This window comes from Phocoena sinus, chromosome 3 (genome assembly GCF_008692025.1).
Source record: "Phocoena sinus isolate mPhoSin1 chromosome 3, mPhoSin1.pri, whole genome shotgun sequence".
Taxonomy (NCBI): domain Eukaryota; kingdom Metazoa; phylum Chordata; class Mammalia; order Artiodactyla; family Phocoenidae; genus Phocoena; species Phocoena sinus.
The window spans coordinates 49,339,786-49,355,060 of record NC_045765.1 but is presented as its reverse complement, the minus strand read 5'-3'; the positions used below and the strand labels follow the sequence as shown (position 1 = coordinate 49,355,060).

General features: G+C 38.1%; 1 protein-coding gene across 7 annotated transcripts in view; it reads right to left on the bottom strand.

Moving 5' to 3' along the window:
* LARS1 (leucyl-tRNA synthetase 1) overlaps positions 1-15,275 on the bottom strand; it is a 67,146-nt gene that overhangs the window by 40,657 nt on the left and 11,214 nt on the right. For 5 of the 7 annotated variants that reach the window (XR_004349086.1, XR_004349087.1, XM_032625833.1 and 2 more), the window contains exons 5-12: positions 14,564-14,701; positions 11,926-12,087; positions 11,176-11,288; positions 7,150-7,213; positions 5,127-5,194; positions 4,782-5,007; positions 2,172-2,259; positions 2,014-2,090 (exon numbers count right to left, since the gene is read on the bottom strand). Coding sequence is in view for 4 of the 7 variants with exons in the window: in XM_032625833.1 (XP_032481724.1) it covers positions 2,014-2,090; positions 2,172-2,259; positions 4,782-5,007; positions 5,127-5,194; positions 7,150-7,213; positions 11,176-11,288; positions 11,926-12,087; positions 14,564-14,701 (936 nt within the window). In the remaining 3 variants the exon portion in view is untranslated. The remainder of the gene's footprint in view (positions 1-2,013; positions 2,091-2,171; positions 2,260-4,781; positions 5,008-5,126; positions 5,195-7,149; positions 7,214-11,175; positions 11,289-11,925; positions 12,088-14,563; positions 14,702-15,275) is intronic. The other 2 variants (XR_004349088.1, XM_032625835.1) reach the window with 2 other exon arrangements.

The following is a 15,275-nucleotide window of genomic DNA, read 5'->3' as shown; positions in this document are numbered from 1 at the left end:
AACACTCCACAACATCTGCCATCAAGAAAATGCAAAATAAAAACAATGAGATATGACTACACACCAATTACAATGGCCAAAATCTGGAAAACTGACAATACCAAATGCTGACAAGGATGTGGAGCAACAGGAACTCTCATACATTGCTGGTAAGAATGCAAAATGGTACAGCCACTTTGGAAGACAGTTTGGTGGTTTCTTACAAAATTACACATACTTTTACCATATGATACAGCAATCGCACTCCTTGGTATTTACACAAAAGAGTTCTCTATACAATATCCTGCACACGGATGTTTACAGCAGCTTTACTCATAACTGCCAACACTTGTTAGCAACCAAGATGTTCTTCATCAGAGGAATGAATAAATGTACATCCAGACAACAGAATATTATTAGTGCTAAAAAGAAATATGCTATCAAGCTATGAAAAGACATGAGAAACCTTAAATACATATTGCTAATTGAAAGAAAATCTAAGAAGGCTACATACTGTATGATTCCAACTATATGACTTTATGGAAAGGTAAAACTATGGTGACAATTAAAAAGATCAGTGGGGGGCTTCCCTGGTGGCACAGTGGTTGAGAGTCCGCCTGCCAATGCAGGGGACACGGGTTCGTGCCTCAGTCCGGAAGGATCTCACGTGCCGCAGAGTGGCTGGGCCCGTGAGCCATGGCCACTGAGCCTGTGCGTCCGGAGCCTGTGCTCTGCAACGGGAGAGGCCTCAATGGTGAGAGGCCCGCGTATCGCAAAAAAAAAAAAAAAGATCAGTGGGGACTTCCCTGGTGGTCCAGTGGTTAAGACTCCACACTCCCAACGCAGGGGGCCAGGGTTTGATCCCTGGTCAGGGAACTAGATCCCACATGCTGCAACGAAGATCACACGTGTCCTAACTAAGACCCGGAGGGAGGGAGGGAGGGAGGGAGGGAAGGGAGGGAGGAAGGGAGGGAGGAAGGGAGGAAGGGAGGAAGGGAGGAAGGGAGGAAGGGAGGAAGGGAGGAAGGGAGGAAGGAAGGAAGGAAGGAAGGAAGGAAGGAAGGAAGGAAGGAAGGAAGGAAGGAAGGAAGGAAGGAAGGAAGGAAGGGAGGGAAGGATCAGTGGTTGCCAGGGGTGGGAGGGAGGAGAGACGAACAAAAAGAGCACAGAGGATTTTTTTTTTTTTTTTTTTTTTTTGCAGTACGCAGGCCTCTCACTGTTGTGGCCTCTCCCGTTGTGGAGCACAGGCTCCGGACGTGCAGGCTCAGTGGCCATGGCTCACGGGCCTAGCCGCTCCACAGCATGTGGGATCTTCCCAGACCGGGGCACGAACCCATGACCCCTGCATCAGCAGGCGGACTCTCAACCACTGCGCCACCAGGGAAGCCCGAGCACAGAGGATTTTTAAGGCAGTGAAAATCCTGTGTATTATAATGATGGACACATGTCATTATATATTCGTCCAAATCCACAGAATGTACAACACCAAGAGTGAACCCTAAGGTAAACTATGGACTTTGGGTGATTATGATGTGTCAATGTAGGTTCATCTTCAGTAAAAAAAAAAAAAATGTATCACTCTGGTGAGTGATACTAATAATGGGGGAAGCTATGCAGGCATTGAAGCAGGGGGTATATGGGAAATCTCTGTACCTTCCTCTCGATTTTTATTATGAACCTAAAACTGCTCTAAAAAAATAAGTCTTAAAGATTCTATGGGGACTTCCCTGGCGGTCCAGTGGTTAAGACTCCACGCTTACACTGCAGCGGGGCATGGGTTCCATCCTTGGTCAGGGAACTAAGATCCCACATGCCACACAGCACAGCCAAAAAAAAAAAAAAAGATTCTATAAATTTTACATTGATATTTAAAATTCAAATCATAGAAAAACATATAAATATCAAGAAACAGGTTAAAGGTAGCATCTCAAAGATACATGCATAGCTTTTTAGCCTAATCCAATAATTAGTTCAGTGGTACCTAACCAATGAGATGATGAAGAGGAAATAGGAACATGAAACACAGATACTCACTTGCTTTTTCTTCAAGTCTCTGAAGGCAGCAAAATCATCAGGGGAGTCAGAAGGAACACTTGTGACCACACCAGTACCTATAAAAGAAACTGTAGAATTAACTAATATAACAAGAATGTGTTTTGCAAAGAATTTCTAGAAAGAAATAAACTCTTTACCTTTATCCTCCTTGATGGTGAGCATTGGGAGAACATAGATCACCTTATAGGATGTTAAAGGCGCAGAAAGTGACGCACCAAGAATATCCTATGTAAGAAAAAGATCAGCATAAAACAGAAGTAACTTATTCTAATCATTAAAATTTAAAACAATGTTAACATTTTAAGCCCTGAGAAGCTAATAATCAACAACACTCATTCTTTTATACCTACTAGACTAAAAATAATTGAAAATAATTATAATACCCAAATACTGCAAGGTTGTGAGGAAATTAGTACACTTATACATTGCTTGAGGAAAACAATATAGGAATCCAACTTGGACCCAGCAATCCAATCCTAGGAATTTACCTCACAGGAAAAAGAATTATTTTTTCTTTGAGAATCTCCCCAATGCTGTGTTAACTACGTTAGCAAAACCTGGAAACAACTAAAACTTTAAATGATAAAAAAATCACTTAATAAAATATGAAACATCAACAAGATAGAATACTGTATCTCTATTTTAAATGATAATTAGGAAGACAAACTGAACTAAAAAGATGTATCTTAAAAGAAAAAATCAGAAGGTCGGATAATATTGGACCCATATTCTCATATATCAACAAACAGCTTGCGGGGCTTCCCCAGCAGTCCAGTGGTTAAGACTCCATGCTTCCAATGCAGGGAGCTCAGGTTCAATCCCTGGTCAGGGAACTAAGATCCCACATGCCGCTCGGCACAGCCAAAGAAACAAAACAAAACACACAAACAGCTTGCAGCTGCTTGTTTACCTAAGGAATTCCATATAGTTCCATATAGTTCCCACCCTTCCACTTTATTCATATACATAAGCTGCTTACGGAATTTACAGTCATATAGGATAAAGGCTAAATATCATAATAGCCTTAAAGGTTGAAAGCTATTTTTAAATTTATACCACCCATTTTCCTCATTCCAGAATCTGTTCAAATTAACATGGAAAAAAGTTGCATTTAAGAACAGGAAAAAAATGGTGTCATTAATACTGTTCCTAAAAACTTCTCAGACAGAACTCTAACATCAGGAACTAATAAGATGTAACAGCACTGCTTATAACAGAAGAAACAATTCAACTACCCATTATAGAGAATCATTAAACAATTTGTGGCACGGCCAAACAACAGAATGCTGTGTAACAGTAAAAAATAAGAACAAAGGGAATTCCTTGGAGGTCCAGTGGTTAGGACTCTGTGCTTTCATGCCAAGGGCCCAGGTTCAACTCCTGGTCAAGGAACTAAGATCCCTTAAGCTGCATGGCACAACCCAAAAGAAAAGAGAGAACAAGAAAGATGTTTACCTACTGATAAAATAATTACCAAGTTATAGTTAAGTAAAAAAGAAAGTAAAACACAGACAATGTGATAAAATACATTGCCATTTGTGTGTAAAAAAGAGGGCAAAAGTATATATATATACATATTTGTTTGTATACACATGAAATACTTCTGGAAGGATACACAAGACAGTGATTTTACTGACTGCCTATGGAAGGGAGAATTGAGTGACTGGGACTATTTTGTGTAGCTTTTTGTCTTTTTTTTTTTTTTTTTGGCTGCTCTGCATAGCTTGCGGGATCTTAGTTTCCCAACCAGGGATTGAACCTGTGCCCTCGTCAGTGAAACCATGGAGTCCTAACCACTGGACTGCCAGGGAATTCCCTCTTTTCATCTTGAATTTTGAGTCTTATGAATATTTAGTAATCTAGTCAAAAAATAAGTTTACAAAATAAGTAAGAAATAAACTCTCCAATTCAAAAGGAGAATTGAGATGGTATTCTACTCATCCTTTTCTTTTAAAGATTATTTATTAAGATACCAACGATCAGCATTTACCAAAGGGAATAAAACACACTCAAAAATACCGATAAGTAAATAAACTCTAAGGATAAGAGCTATGTAACCATCTAGATTTAGTTAAGGTCAACCAAGACTTCCTTTTCAGAAAAAAAGCAGCTGCAATTCCACTCCAGGAATGCAGGTAATCATATTAAAAAAGTAATATAGTGTCTACCACAGCTATTAAATCTCTCGGGGAGGACTGTCTGTATTTTTCAACCAGATAGTTACTGAGTTGCAATGTAAGATTCAAAAATACTATTTTACTGATATGGTCACACAATGAATACGCCACAGCAATAAAAAAAAAAAAAAAAACTACTCCTACACACAACATGGAAAAAGTATACTCTGTACTTTTTTGTGTTTAGCTTCTTTTAGCCAAAGAAGCTAAACACAAAAAAGTACAGACTATACAATTCCACTGTGTAAAGTTCAAGAAGAGCAACTAATCTTTGGTGACTGAAGTCATGGCAGTGGTCACCTCTGCAGGAGCAGGCTGAGCAGTGACATGAAATGGACATGACAGCACCTTCTGCAGTGCTGGAACTGTTCTATACCTTGATTTGGGTGGTGCTTACATGACTGTATACACATTTGAAAACACACCAAAAATATACACATATATGACTTAACACATTTGACTGTAACGTATACCTCAATTAAAAGGTTTTTTAAAATGTTTTCTCAAGCTTCATTTTTGACATTTTCCTCTAAATTCATGCACTAAAATAAAGCCTGCTACCCAACTTACCTCTCCCATTAACTCTTTAACAACAGGCACCACTCCGTTGTCCTTGGTAAAGCCCTGGTATGACATATTCCTTGCGGCTCTTTGGGTGCAGATGAATATATCTCCATTCACTGTCTCAAATCCAATGTACTTCATATGAGGGCAAACCCAACAGTTTGTCTGTCCAAACATGGTCTCAGGTCTGAGAGTAGCAGCTACCAAGAAGATATTTTTCCCTTTCAAGCCACTAAGAAGAAAAAATATACATTTATGCAAAAAACATTATGGATTCCATCACAACTATCTGATATTTCAAAAAGATGAAGCAACAATTCTTCTACCTATTAAGGTAGGTAGCAAACCTACCTTAACTTGGATGGGTATGGCTCAAGCACTTTCAACTTGATTAAAGTATATTCCTGAGGTCCAACACCCTAAACAAAATAAAACAAAAATTCAAGGGAGAAAGAAACGCTTGGATTACACCTACTAGTCTATGTGAGAGATCTGATTCAAATTTCTAAGAGGGGTTCCTGCATTGTTAGAATAATTCTTTCTTCCAATGAAGAGACTGCCAGTGGTGTGCTGACCACATGGAAGCCTAATGTGTAAAAATGACTTGAAGACCACCATCCCACCCCACACCAGACCAAAACCAATCGAGGAGGCCCAGACTGTACTAAGTAAGATTTGCTAAGAGCTCCCTTGAGAGGGAACAACAGCAGGAAAAAAAAAATGAAGTGACTTGGATTAATCAGCCAAAATAGGGTTTGCCAAAATGGGAGTTAGAAGATACAACCAACATCAATCCTACAGAGCAGTCATCACAGACATACACTGGACAAGGGGTCAGATGATGTGCATTCAAAACCTAGCTTGGGCCCTCACTTATGGCTTGACCCAAGGAGTCACAATCACTCTGAGCCTTCATTTCCTCATCTGTAAAATAACTGTGCTGTGCCTCATACAGGACTGTCCTGAGGAAAACCTAAGATAATGATAGGAAAATGCTGTGAAAAACTATGATGTACTATTGAAATTTAGGATACTGCTACCACTGACTATATTAAAACTTAGCATAGTAAACTGGGCCTCTGAAGGCCCTCAAATCTTTCAAAATTTTGATTAATGCTCATTTCTGTCAAAGAAGTTACATCATAATTGAAGGCTGATTTTGAAAGGTAGTTGCTAGACTACAAATGTGTTCAAAGGTGGTAACAAAGAATGACACACTCATAGAGACTGCAAAGTTTAGATCCTGCCATTGCTGTTGATTTACTGTGCCAAGGCTTTAGGCAAATGACTTACCCTTACTTCATTCAAGTATTACAAGGAATAATGTCACTAATGTGTCCTACAGGAATGTAGAATGAACTGATGTCATGCATGGCTGGAAGTACTTTGGAAATAAGTAAGCAGGCATGTGACCAAAGCAAGTATAAATGGAACCTGTGTACATCAGTTCACCACATATCTCACTATCTTTCCTCATGCTCTCCTTTTAGAGCAGTGCACCCTCCAAGCAGTTCTTCTCAAACATTAGCAGGCATATGAATCACACTGAGAACACATTAAGACAGGTTCCTAGGCCCCATCCCCAGAGCTTCTGATTCAGCAATTTGGGGGTGAGGTTCAAGAATCTGCTTTTCTAGGATTTCCCTGGCAGTCCAGTGGTTAGGACTCTGCGCGTTCTCTACCAAGTGCCTGGGTTCGATCCCTGGTCGGGGAATCCCACAAGCCAGGCACAGTAGCCAAAGAAACAAAACAAAAACAAAAAACAGACGAACAAACAAAAATGTGCTTTTCTAACACAAGCTGATGTAGCTGAACCTAGTGCTACTCTTGGAGTAGCAAGGTCCTTGACAAGATACAGGTACCTATGATAACATTCTGCCTCTGGCTTAACAGCCACAAGAGTATCATGACTATACACCTCAGCACTGAAATAACGTGATTTTTAGATTTCTAATCTATTTCTTAAACTCTATGCCCACATTAAGAATTATTACAATAGGGACTTCCCTGGTGGCACAGTGGTTAAGAATCCGCCAGCCAATGAAGGGGACACGGGTTCAAGCCCTGATCCAGGAAGATCCCACATGCCGCAGAGCAACTAAGCCCATGTGCCACAACTACTGAACCCGCATGTCAAACTACTGAAGACTGAGCGCCTAGGGCTCGCACACCTAGAGCCCATGCTCCGCAACAAAGAGAAGCCATCGCAATGAGAAGCCTGAACACCACAACAAAGAGTAGCATCCACTCGCCGCAATTAGAGAAAAGCCCACGTGCAGCAACGAATACCCAACACAGCCAAAAATAATCAAACAAGTAAATTTATTAAAAAAAAGAATTATTACAATAGCTACTCTATGGCACAAATAATTACCTCTCCAGTTTGTCTGTCATGATCCATACAAGGCTGTCCATCTTTTGGAGAATAAATGGTATACCTAAAAAATAAATAAGTGACAAATATTATTATAACGTACAAGTTTTATCCTAACATATTTGCCAGTGTTGCACCTAACCATCACAATATTTCTTCTAACTAAAACTTCTAACTGAGCAAATGTCTACATCATTTTTATGCTTTTATGGCGAGCTCTACTGCCAACATAGTTATTTAATGAAAGCTTTCTGCCTTCATCAAAGGTAATACCACTGAAAAATATCTACTGATCTTGGCTTTATGGTATGAAACAGAAGACTGTAAAATATAAATTTGCCTTTAAAATGAAAATAGCATAAGGCAGACAGCAGAAGAAGAACTACAATCCTGCAGCCTGTGGAACAAAAACCATATTCACAGAAAGACAGACAAGATGAAAAGGCAGAGGGCTATGTACCAGATGAAGGAACAAGATAAAACCCCAGAAAAACAACTAAATGAAGTGGAGATAGGCAGCCTTCCAGAAAGAGAATTCAGAAAAATGACAGTGAAGATGATCCAGGACCTCGGAAAAAGAATGGAGGCAAAGATCAAGATGATGCAAGAAATGTTTAAAAAAAACCTAGAAGAATTAAAGAACAAACAGAGATGAACAATACAATAAATGAAATGAAAACTACACTAGAAGGAATCAATAGCAGAATAACTGAGGCAGAACTGATAAGTGACCTGGAAGACAGAATGGTGGAATTCACTATTGCGGAACAGAATAAAGAAAAAAGAATCAAAAGAAATGAAGACAACCTAAGAGACCCTGAGATAACATTAAACACAACAACATTCGCATTATAGGGGTCCCAGAAGGAGAAGAGAGAGAGAAAGGACCTGAGAAAATATTGGAAGAGATTACAGTCAAAAACTTCCCTAACATGGGTAAGGAAAGAGACACCCAAGTCCAGGAAGCACAGAAAGTCCCATACAGGATAAACCCAAGGAGAAACACACCAAGACACGCAGTAATCAAACTGGCAAAAGTTAAAGACAAAGAAAAATGATCGAAAGCAGCAAGAGAAAAACAACAAATAACATACAAGGGAACTCCCATAAGGTTAACAACTGATTTCTCAGCAGAAACTCTACAAGCCAGAAGGCAATGGCATGATATACTTAAAGTGATGAAAGGGAAGAAACTACAACCAAGATTACTCTCCCCTGCAAGGATCTCATTCAGATTCGATGGAGAAATCAAAAGCTTTACAGACAAGCAAAAGCTAAGAGAATTCAGCACCACCAAACCAGCTCTACAAACAATGCTAAAGGAACTTCACTAAGTGGGAAACACAAAAGAAAAGGACCAACAAAAACAAACCCAAAATAATCAAGAAAATGGTCATAGGAACATACATATCAATAATTACCTTAAACATGAATGGATTAAATGCTCCAACCAAAAGACACAGGCATAGAGGGAACCTACCTCAACATAATAAAGGCCATATACGACAAACCCACAGCCAACATCATTCTCAATGGTGAAAAACTGAAAGCATTTCCTCTAAGATCAGACAAGACAAGGATGTCCATTCTCACCACTATTATTCAACATAGTTTTGGAAGTCCTAGCCACGGCAATCAGAGAAGAAAAAGAAATAAAAGGAATACAAATTGGAAAAGAAGAAGTAAAACTGTCATTGTTTGCAGATGACATGACACTATACATAGAGAATCCTAAAGATGCCACCAGAAAACTACTAGAGCTAATCAATGAATTTGGTCAAGTTGCAGGATACAAAATTAATACACAGAAATCTCTTGCATTCCTATACACTAATGATGAAAAATCTGAAAGAGAAATTAAGGAAATGCTCCCATTTACCATTGCAACAAAAAGAATACAATACCTAGGAATAAACCTGCCTATGGAGACAAAAGACCTGTATGCAGAAAACTATAAGATACTGATGAAAGAAATTAAAGAGGATACCAACTGATGGAGAGATAGACCATGTTCTTGGGTTGGATGAATCAATACTGTGAAAATGGCTATACTAGCCAAAGCAATCTACAGATTCAATGCAATCCCTATTAAATTACCAATGGCATTTTTTACAGAACTAGAAAAAACCTTAAAATTTGTATGGAGACACAAAAGACCCCGAGTAGCCAAAGCAGTCTTTAGGGAAATAAACGGAGCTGGAAGAATCAGACCCCCTGACTTCAGACTATACTACAAAGCTACAGTAATGAAGACAATATGGTACTGGCACAAAAACAGAAACACAGATCAATGAAACAAGATAGAAAGCCCAGAGATAAACCCACGCACCTATGGTCAACTAATCTCTGACAAAGGAGGCAAGGATATACAATGGAGAAAAGACAGTCTCTTCAATAAGTGATGCTGGGAAAACTGGACAGTTACATGTAAAAGAATGAAATTAGAACACTTCCTAACACCATACACAAAAATATACTCAAAATGGATTCGAGACCTAAATGTAAGACTGGACACTATAAAACCCTTAGAGGAAAACATAGGCAGAACACTCTTTGACATAAATCACAGCAAGATCTTTTTTGATCCACCTCCTAGAGTAATGGAAATAAAAACAAAAATAAACATATAGGACCTAATGAAACTTCAAAGCTTTTGCACAGCAAAGCAAACCATAAACAAGACAAAAAGACAACCCTCAGAATGGGAGAAAATATTTGCAAACGAATCAATGGACAAAGGATTAATCTCCAAAATATATAAACAGCTCATGCAGCTCAATATTAAAGAAACAAACAACCGAATCCAAAAGTGGGTAGAAGACCTAAATAGACATTTCTCCAAAGAAGACAAACAGATGGCGAAGAAGCACATGAAAAGCTGCTCAACATCACTAATTATTAGAAAAATGCAAATCAAAACTACAATGAGGTATCACCTCACATCAGTCAGAATGGGCATCATCAGAAAATCTACAAACAACAAATGCTGGAGAGGGTGTGGAGAAAAGAGAACCCTCTTGCACTGTTGGTGGGAATGTAAATTGATACAGCCACTATGGAGAACAGTAATGGAGCTTCCTTAAAAAACTAAAAATAGAATTACCATATGATCCAGCAATCCCACTACTGGGCATATACCCAGAGAAAACCATAATTCAAAAAGATGCATGCACCCCAATGTTCAGTGCAGCACTATTTACAATAGCCAGGTCATGGAAGCAACCTAAATGCCCATTGACAGACGAATGGATAAAGAAGTTGTGGTACATATATACAATGGAATATTACTCAGCCATAAAAAGGAATGAAATTGGTTCATTTGTTGAGACGTGGATGGATCTAGAGACGGTCATACAGAGTGAAGTTAAGTCAGAAAGAAAAACAAATATCGTATATTAATGCATGTAGGTGGAACCTAGAAAAATGGTACAGATGAACCAGTTTGCAGGGCAGAAGCTGAGACAGAGATATAGAGAACAAATGTATGGACACCAAGGGGGGAAAGCCGCTAGGGGGGGTGGGGATGGTGGTGTGCTGAATTGGGCGATTGGGATTGACATGTATACACTGATGTGTATAAAATGGATGACTACTAAGAACCTGCTGTATAAAAAAATTAATAAAATAAAATTTTAAAAAAAAATCGCAAATAGCTTTTAATGAATCCATATAATCAAGGAAGAACTTTATAGAAGATTTTATAGAGCAAAAAGATAAACTAAAACTCACATAATATTATTTTTCTGCTTGGCTAGAATACTTAAGAGAATCTTTAGTGAGAACGTAAGAGAGAATCTTTAGTGAGACCCCTATTCTCCCTGGTTCTATTTGTCACAAACACTAAGCAGCTCAGAGAAACTGAGACACCAGTCAAACAAAAAGGAATTCACAGGAAACAAGAGAACAAAAAGAGAAATTATAAAAAGAGAAAAGATAATGGAAAAAAGTAAGCTCTGGGGTACACTGAATTATAATGCAGGAATTACATGATTTTTACTTTATTATACTGAAGGACAACAAACTCACCGCTTCCCAAATTTAATTTTGCTTCTTTCTCTTAATGTTAAAAACTGCCACCTGACAAACGAGTCATAGTAAGGATTAACATCAGTGGTGATGAAGGAACGACGCCAGTCTACCTACAGAAGGAGAAAGGAAAAGGTAATTTTTGAGAAATTTATATGGTCTCTATGAACAGGAATTCCCATGAATCAATTATTTACTCTTCTACTCCTTATTTTCCAACTTAGAATTATATCAAAAATATCAAAGGAAACCAAAAAATTTCAAGTTCCACCTATTAAATATATAATACGTCATAATTATGTTAATTTGTGCTTAATATGTACGTTTTTAAACACACACAGTTACCTATTAAACATACAGGAATTATAATAAATTAAGAAGGAGCATTTACATAACACCTTTATGTATCCCTAAATATTCAAGCTACACTTGGGCTTCTTCTTATCTTTTTTTTTTTTTTAAATTTTATTGAAGTATAGTTGATTTACAATGTTGTGGGCTTCTTCATATTATTTGAATAGAATTCCTTTCTACTAGTTGTTAATATATGTATATACATTCCAAAACAACAAATATTGAAGTACTTCATTGCTTACATTGAGGCCCATGTGGTTCTAATCTGACAATAACAGTACTGAGCCATTACTGGAATATACTATTCTAAATTAAGAGGTAGTCCAAATCTCATTCAATCACACAAATATAATGTATTTTTCATATTTCCTTAAACTCTGGGGGTGATGGGCATACCTTCAAACCCATTCTCTTCAGATCCTGAACAGCCAGTGGTGGGAAATAGTCAAGCCAATATTCTGCTTCAGAAAATTTAACTATCTCTTCATCAGACAGACCAAGGGATTTCATAATGTCCCACTGGTATTTAGAAGATCCAGCTTTAGCAGCAGCTTTACTCTGAAAATAACAGCAAAACCAAACTCCATCAAAGAATAACTAACAACTGGTTAACAAATTCCAGGACCACAGTAATTTTAAGTGAATAATCCTATTTGGTAGTTTTTTTAAATCTAAAACAGTACTGTTGACATGTCAGAATAGTGCAGGATCTGGATGCACTGTTCTGTTTGCCAAACCATATAGTCTGATACCTGGATTCTGACACCAAAGATAACTATCAATACAGAGGTGGAACCATAAAAAGTTATCATCACAAAGATAAGATCTTAGCACCAAACCTTCTCTATTTCCTTTTTTCAAATACCACATGCACCTTTTTTAGTTATGAATAAGCTGCTAACAAGAGTTTTCTCCTTTACCAATATTTACCAATATCAAAAAGGTAACCACATGCCAGGGACTGGAGGTAGGCAAAAAGGCTGAATTATAAAAAGGTAGGACAAGGAATCCGGGGGCTGAGGAAACTGTTCTGTATAGTACTGTGGTGGTAGAAACATGACTCCATGCACTTGTCAAACCAACACAATGATACACTGCGAAGAGTGAGAGAGAGATGGAGGAAAGGAGGGAGGGAGGGAAGAAGGGAGGGAGGGAGGGAGGGAGAGAGAGGAAGGAAGAAAGGAAGGGAAGGAAGGAGGGAGGGAGGGAGGGAGGAAGAGAGGAAAGGAAAGGAAAGGAAAGGAAAGGAAAGGAAGGAAGGAAGGAAGGAAGGAAGGAAGGAAGAGTTTACATTAATTAAAAAAACATTTAAAAAATATAAAGAAATTTTTTATAATGTATAAAGAAATAAATACAGACACGTACATATAAGTGGGTTAGTAGACATACATATATTTCCTTGCTCTTTCTACTGAGAGGATCTAGAAACAATGAGCATAACTAACACTCAGAACTTAGTTTCTAAATACCATATTTCAATAAAAGGAAAGAGGACTCCTTGGAAAAGTGGTTGACTCTGGGGTTAAAACAGGGAAAATACAAAATGAGCCTGGAGCATCTTGTGGCACCTAAATGTATAGAAGTGCTCAAAAAAAAAAAAAAAAGAAAAGAGAAAGAAAGAAATAGAAAAAAGAAAAAAAGATGGGGGCATGTCAAATGGACACAGGAGCCCACTATAAGATTCCCCCAATGGCCATTGCTAGAACAATCTGAGCAATAACAATAACTCAAAAAAGCTCAATAGGATTAGATTATAACCCAAAGAATAAATATGCATGAATCCACACTGATATAAAAAAGAAATTAATAGATAAGTAAATGAGGGAGAAAGAACAACATTTCCTTTCAGAAGAATTCCAGATAATAAATATAGAAGGAATGAGGGAAACTGAAAATCACCATTAGAACAAAATATGCAGCAATAACCGCTGCAGGGAAGATCCAATGATGAATGCTAAAATTAGTGAGCAAATATATAAAAAGAAACAAGATATTGGGACTTCCCTGGTGATCCAGTGGGTAAGACTCTGCACTCCCAGCATAGGGGGCCCGGGTTCGATCCCTGGTCAGGGAACTAGATCCTGCGTGCATGCCACAGCTAAGAGTTTGCATGTCACAACTAAGAGTCCACATGCCACAACTAAGAAGCCCGCATGCCACAACTAAGAAGTCCACATACCATACACAACCAAAAGATCCTGCATGCCACAACGAAGATCCCGAGTGCCACAACTAACACCCAATGCAGCCAAAATAAATAAAAATCTTTAAAATATAAAGTATACAATGCAATAGTTTAAAAACAAAAAAAGAAACAAGGTATTATTTCCATAGCCTCAAAGTATCTCTCTCAAAACATACATGAATTACAAAGGGAAAAATAAAATCTTCACAGGAGAAAGACCTAACAGACACCACCCAAACCAAATAATCAAGGTTAACAGCACCAGTAATAAGATATATCAATATCTTATACTCCCTGATATGATGCACTGAAGACACATCACCTCTCAATCTACTCATGAGAAAGCATTAGACAAACCCAAAATGAGGGACATTCTATAAGTTATCTGACCAGTACTCTTCAAAAGTGCCAAGATCATGGAAGACAGAAGAAGAGACATGAGAAGGAAATGCAAAATGGGATTTTGGACTGGATCTTGGAACAGAATAAGGATATTAAGGAAAAACTGTTAAATCCAAATGAAGTATGTAGTTTCTTAAACAGTATTGTTCAATGTTGGTTTCTTAGTTTTGAGAACTGTACCATGGTTATATAAGATGTAACTCGGTTAAGATTCTAAGAGAACCCTGTACAATCCTGTAATTCTTCTGTAAGTCTAAAATTATGTCAAAATAAAAAGGGGAAAAAAAGGCAATCAAAAAGTGAGAAAGATAATTCTGCTTTATTACTTTTTAAAAATTACTGAGCATTTTTTATGTGTCAGGTACTATGCTAGTACTGGGAATGTACATATAAATCAAATATAAATATAAAACTTCAACCAAAATAAGTATGATCAAACCACCAAACCTTTTTTCCTTTAGCTTTATCCTTAATTATTATATCTTCTGTTTTAATACTGATTTCTTCTTCTTCCTCTTCCTCATCTGGAAAATCAGGGGGGCAACCATAAAGCTCTATTTCTCTTTTCAATTTATCAGCACATGCCTACAAAAAAACACGACATTAGAGATGGTAAAGTTAAAAATTCAAGGTGGAAACAATTTGAGTTTTGTTGTTGCTTCTATGGCCAACTAAAACTGACTCTGGGGCTTCCCTGGTGGTGCAGTGGTTAAGAATCCTCCTGCCAGTGCAAGAGACACGGGTTTGAGCTCTGGTCCGGAAAGATCCCACATGCCGCGGAGCAACTAAGCCCGTGCACCACAACTACTGAGCCTGCACTCTAGAGCCCTCGTGTCACAACTACTAAAGCCCGCGTGCCCACAACTACTGAAGCCCACATGCCTAGAGCCCGTGCTCCATAACAAGAGAAGTCACTGCAATGAGAAGTCTGTGCACCACAATGAAGAGCAGCCCCCGCTCACCACAACTAGAGAAAGCTCGCGCACAGCAATGAAGACCCAACACAGCCAAAAATAAATAAATAAATAAATAAATAGATTTATTTAAAAGAAAAACCTGACTCTGAAATTTAGGTAGATAGGACAGACATTAAGTTAGAATACAAATACTGAAAGATGAAGGGATTTATCCAAGGTTATAAAGCTAGTAAGCTGCAGAA